This window comes from Mastigoproctus giganteus, chromosome 2 (genome assembly GCF_048544385.1).
Source record: "Mastigoproctus giganteus isolate SK-2022 chromosome 2, ASM4854438v1, whole genome shotgun sequence".
Classification (NCBI taxonomy): Eukaryota; Metazoa; Arthropoda; class Arachnida; order Uropygi; family Thelyphonidae; genus Mastigoproctus; species Mastigoproctus giganteus.
The window spans coordinates 205,689,380-205,695,379 of NC_143576.1; the positions used below are offsets into that span (position 1 = coordinate 205,689,380).

The 6,000-nt window shown below is 41.0% G+C and overlaps 1 protein-coding gene across 1 annotated transcript in view; it reads right to left on the reverse strand.

The window, feature by feature from the left end:
* Nucleotides 1–5,734, reverse strand: part of LOC150089960 (zinc finger protein ush-like) — a 192,784-nt gene extending 187,050 nt beyond the window's left edge. Inside the window, exon 1 of the mRNA XM_090390144.1 lies at nt 5,649–5,734. Within this exon, the coding sequence (XP_090246270.1) occupies nt 5,649–5,688 (40 nt within the window). The 5' untranslated portion in view covers nt 5,689–5,734. The remainder of the gene's footprint in view (nt 1–5,648) is intronic.
* Between the last annotated feature and the right edge of the window lie 266 nt (nt 5,735–6,000).

The following is a 6,000-nucleotide window of genomic DNA, read 5'->3' on the forward strand; positions in this document are numbered from 1 at the left end:
GTCACTGATTCAAAACGTCTCGAATGCGAGCTGCTACGCGCAAAATCATGTTCCAGCTCTTTTCACGAGCGCCCTCTACGTGACGCGTGTTAATCTTCAAATGACTTTGAAGATTAAAAGAAACAAAAACTTATCGTAATGAACTTACCCGCATTCCTGGTAATAAAAACGAGTATTTATTTATTTATTTACAATTCGCTCAGTTTTAATACAGCTTTCCATTAATTTACACGAAGATGCTCACACAGAAGTGAACCGGACATTCCACGAAAACAAACTGTGCAATTCATTACCATTCCACTTGGGGAATGCGTTATATGAGGAAGAAATTCCCCACCCATCGCAAAATAAATCTCCTCTTCGAGCCGAACTTACATAGACAGACAGCCTCCATGAGGGCCCGTAAGAAGAGATCATCTTAAGGAAGCGAAAAAATTTATAGGACTCGAAAAGAAGAGCCCTGTAGATGGGATTCTTCTATGAAGGCACCCGAAATGAAATCCTTTTGACAAATAGCTGGAAAATAGGACTTTTAATAGACGTCCTCGTTCTCGCCATCTGACTCGTGAAAGACGCGAGGGGAGATGGGTAGGGGGCTCTGAAATTCGGATGTAGGCTGGAACTTCTTTTCTCCACAGCCCAATTTTAATGCGATCAAATATTCCATTTAACAATTCTCTCTCTCTCTCTCTCTCTCTCTGAGCGCCTATGTGTTGTCCTTAAGAAAAACAAGGCTAATATGACGCCATTTCGCATTAGGCCTAAGAGGAGTACCAGACTCATTAAAAGACACTTCAATTGCTGAACCTGCTTATGTTAATTAGCCTACTTTCTGCGTTCTTGCTGCTGCTGCCACCACCACCACCAACCCCCAGACAGGCGTGAATAATGCACCAATATAAAAGGTCTATTCATCACGCATACATTAATATTTCATCTTTTAATATTTAATTTGCTCTGTCTGTATAATAAAGTCAGTTGGATATCATTTTCGCGTAGTCGATACTGTCATCATTCATCAGACATCTGACCCTTCTTCCACTCTTATCGCGTTCGGAGATCTCTTTAAGGTACCTTCTAATACTATAACTCGGATAAATAATCTCTTGTCCTCCAGACACCACGTTTTCTATGGAAATGTTAGAAGTGATAGGTTTAAAGTAGTTGATGACGAACGGCAGTAAAAATGGCTGAACAGCGTGTGCTGCCGTCTATCGGAAGTGCATGAGCGCGTTCGTAGTACCTTTCGGGTGTAAAGAGAAAGTGTATAGCAATTTAGGCAGCTGTAGAGGATGTTTCTTAGAAGAAATAATGGAGTTACCGTGGATATGAATGAGTTTAGGCAGCTATAAGGGATGCATCATATAAGAAATAAGGCGGATATATAATTCATGCAACTGTGTGGGATAAGTCAAAAGTATTACACAAAATTTAGGCAGCTGTATTTGGATAAGTCGAAAATATTACTGGGAATTTAGGCAGCTGTGTGGATGTCTCTTACGAAACATAGGCAGTTAGGCATCCAGTTATAAGGACCTATCATACGAAATTTAGGCAGTTAAGCATCCAGTTATAAGGACCTATCATACGAAATTTAGGCAGTTAGGCATCCAGTTATAACGACCTATCATACGAAATTTAGGCAGTAATGAGGATGTCTCGTGAACAAAATTTAAGCACTTATAAGGATGGCACACGAAATTTTGGAAGACGTAGGTAAATAAGTTTTATAAGGGAAATTAAGCAGCTATATAGGATAAACGACAGGGGAAGTTAGGCAGATATGTGTAATAAATGACAGAGGAAATTAGGCAGCTGTGCGATAATACAGGAAATTAGGCAGGTGTGATGGGATAAGATGTGCAGGAATTTAGGCATGTGTAATGCGATAATTAAGCAGATTAGGGAACTAGGCAGGTTTAGTTGGATAAGTTGTGCAGGAAATTAGGCAGGTTTAGTGGAATAAGCTGTGCCGGAAATTAGGCAGGTTTAGTGGGATAAGCTGTGCCGGAAATTAAGCAGATGTCATGGGATAAGCTGTGCAGGAAATTAGGCAGTAAGAGAGAAGTGAGTTTCTCGTGCTGCCTTTGTACTTTTCAACAATGTATCGATACAATCGGACCATTTTCAAAGTCTGAATTTTAAAGGAACAGCGCATAACTGTTGGAATATGCAATACGTATCACGCGACAACAGAATGTATCGTACAACTGGAAAAACGACCAATTCTTTAAAGCTTAGGTCAATACAACATATTTTACCAAAATAAAAGGTCATACTTGCTTCAGCAACATAATATAAGAAATAAGGTAAAAAGAAACAAGTTTTTAACATTAATTCTGATCGTTCTTCCAGATGATTTCGATTATAATTCTAAACGGCGTCCAGAGGTCATATTAAAATGCCAGACATTTCTTAACACTTTAAGAGGATAACATCGACTCACATGCTACGTCTTTCTACGCGGTGTTAATAATTTGAGGAATCTTCCCACACACACACGTCAAAAACAACACGAAAACACAGCTACCACTTTACACCACTTCAATAAACCGCCTCAATTCTCTGGCAAGTGTCAACGTCCCTCTGCGACTGATTTCCGTTGGCTAAAAAGTCTTCCGTATTATCCGCACCTGTGAATAGCTGTCCGACTTCATTTCTTTGGTCGTATTCCTGTAACTCAAGGAAATAGGCTTAAGTATGTTGCGAAAAAGCCATAAATCAATTCACTCTCTGTCTCTTTTTCTCCCTATACCTGCGTATTAAAAAAAAAAAAAAAGATTCCCTCCGTAAATAGCACATGACCTTTTTTTTTTTCAAATCCTTTTCACGATGCACATAACATCTTCAGTCTATTCCAAAGTCTACTATCTTATGTTCGATAACCTCGGGTCATCTGTGAGTGGCTAGAAAGCAATTGAAGGCTTCATTTGTCTACCATTAATAGTCTTATTTGGTCGCTTTCTTTAATGCCACAAATATTATTATCCAAACACCTCACAAAGCACGCAAACAGAACGAAAGATACGAATTTTATGAATAATACCAAATTGAAATCGGGGAAAAGTTCATGGAACTGTAGTCATGGCGATTGAACGATCAGGAAGCTAAATTTCTCTGTAACTATGGTAACCCGTATGGAAAGGAACAAATAATTTTATCTTAATTGCGGCTTAACGTTTTAATTGTGGCTTAACCTTTCTAGCATATATTGCGGTAGTCTCGAATATCCGAAGTAGTAGCTCGCTGATCCGAACAGACTAAAAGATGCGGATGAACAGATATCGTAGGCTGAGGTTGGAAAATGGTCTCCAGATGAAAGGTAGCGATGGCAAATAATCATTAAGACTTTGCATCGAGAAAAATTTATAAGAAAAATGGGGAAGTCGATGAAGAATTTCCCACAAAACGCAAGAAACACAACATCTATGGAAAGAAACCTAGAAATATAATGAACAACAATATCGCTTATTTTTCTTAATTATACAAGAGATATTTTGAATTTGGAGAGACAGCAGGTGGCAGACAGAAGTGGGGTGTTCTGAAGGAACACAAAATTGAGAGAGAGCGAGAGAGAATCTTTTGATAGCAGCCATGGGGATTCAACAATCAGTGATATTAACAGTTTTACTGCAACCATGGTGATATCAACCATCACCATGGCTACAGCAAGCATTGTATGAACCTCTTCTGGGGGAGGGGGAAGTGTACTATATACCATTTGTATTTATTTCAATATAAACGTCATTCTCAATAAATATCCTACTCCAATATTCCTCTATTGGAGTAGGATTGGCCAGAATTAGTTGTCCAAACCCCTAAAGTTCTTCACTACGAGAATCTGACAACAATTTGGCGAATCACCATTCAACACTCATGGTTACCAACATAAGTGTGGCATCCGTTTAAATGTAGGACCAGAAAAGGAGATAATGACTTGCATCCTGTTAATTTCTGTTTCCATCCCTGACAAAACAAAAGGGAGACAGGAGATTACCACCCAAGTGAAGGTAATTTCTTAACAGTAACTCCTTCTCTAGTCTTATTTATCGTACATTAGACTTACAAAATAAGAAAGTACTGTGCTTACCACTATTTGAACTACGTGCAAAGGTATAATGCTTCTCATACTTACTCATTAGTAGTGTGTTCGGGAGTTTCACACCAGCCTTAAAAAACATCGGCTTTTGAAGTCGCTCAACCACAGATCTGGATTCCTACACAGTCTGAAGACTACGAAAGAAGGCCCATGATTCTAACAATAATGCATTAGCAACATCTTCAGTCTGATGGACAGAATCTTCCTCAGTGCCCCTCCATATTTAATCAATTGTTTTAAAACACTACGAAAGATATTTGTTCGATAAAAATATAGGAACGAAACTGAATGCTTCAAAACAATCACAAATTCAATTGAGAGCGCATGAATCTCCGTGAGTCTAAAAGCTTTGTTCGTCGAACTGAAAGCATGAAGGAAAACTATGAATACGAAGTTTGTAACCTTGGCACGCTTATCGAGATAACCAACCTACCCACAGTTCTACGAGCCGTCACCCCAGATAAGTCAGACTTGAAGAAATCTTTGAATTATTAACTCTAACCTCTGTGTTCATGTGATCAAAATATTTTGCTCAATTCTTCGTACAAGAAGCTACCGACCTTCAAATTGAGCGAATTATGTCCCTAGCCACGATGTCTTTTGAATTATTATTATTTTTTGATTAAACGGGTTTGATGAACAACAATATTGAAAATAGGGCTGGAAATCTTCTATCAAGATGTAATTGGCAGCAAATACTCTCTATTTTTGCCTTTGATTTTCATCAAGTTTTAGTCCAGTTCCATAAAGCTTAATCCAGTGACCTCACTGGTTTCTGTACGTGTGTGTGTTGTATTAATCTGGTCGTGGCTTAACTTCGGTATTTTTAACGATAAATCCTAATAAGTACGTCACTTCGCTTAGCAACTCCACGGATGCAACACCTAAGAGACCGTGTTGCATCCATTGGAGCTACAAAGTCATCACAAGATGACAGCTCGCTAACCACTGGACTTCCCTAAAGTGCCGTGTGGAAAGTTATCATGTTTACGTGCACCGTAACAAGAGTACCAAAGAGGATTACAAACATGTAACTGGATGGAATCAAATAAACATCTACAAAGTGTCCATGACCTGTGGAATCAAAGTGAAAGCGCAACAACTCCTATTGGTACACCACACGAATTTACCAACAACAGTACACACACACACATACATACACGCACGCCACTGTCATCGGCGAATTGTGTCTAAAAGGGCCGGCACCGATCTTGCCGATCGTCTCAGACACGATGACGAAAAGAGAAAACGCCGCCGATCACCGCCGGACGTTGTGACCATCTCCCCTCTGTGGTGGCTGCCCCATCCTCGGAGATCGGCAGTTCGCACGTGCTTATTTCTACTCTGTCGCTTCGCACAAAACGCTACGGGGAGGACGAGGTAGTGTGTCCTAAAAACGGCGGGCGACACTCGGACGCCGAGTTCGGAGCGAGAGTGGGTGCCCCCCGTTCGAAGGCAGCCTCTGCCGCTTTCCGCTCTCTCACAGACGCACGCACACGTCAACGGAGGTTTTTTGAAAGACGTACACGTAGAAAAGGGGGCTACTTACGTTTCAGGGGTTTCGGATGAGACTGTTTGCGGCGAGACATTGGAGTCCGGGACCTGCTGACGTCTGTTAAACCATGCGGGCTCCGTTCTTTTCGGATACACAGCGTGACAAGCACTGCAGCCCCGTTCGGACACCACGCGTTCCAGCCAGGTTCTCTGCGCGGCGCACACGGAGATGCGCAGTAGGCAGTAGCCTCGTTTTCAGCGAGCTTTAGCGGGAGAGACAAATGGAAGTGACAGTTGCAGGTAGAGTGGATGGGAAGACCGAGCTTGCTGACTTATTCATTAACGCCCGATAGTCTCGCGCTCTTCTAGACAACCCTTTTGGCAGCCCGCAACAAAGTTAATAATAA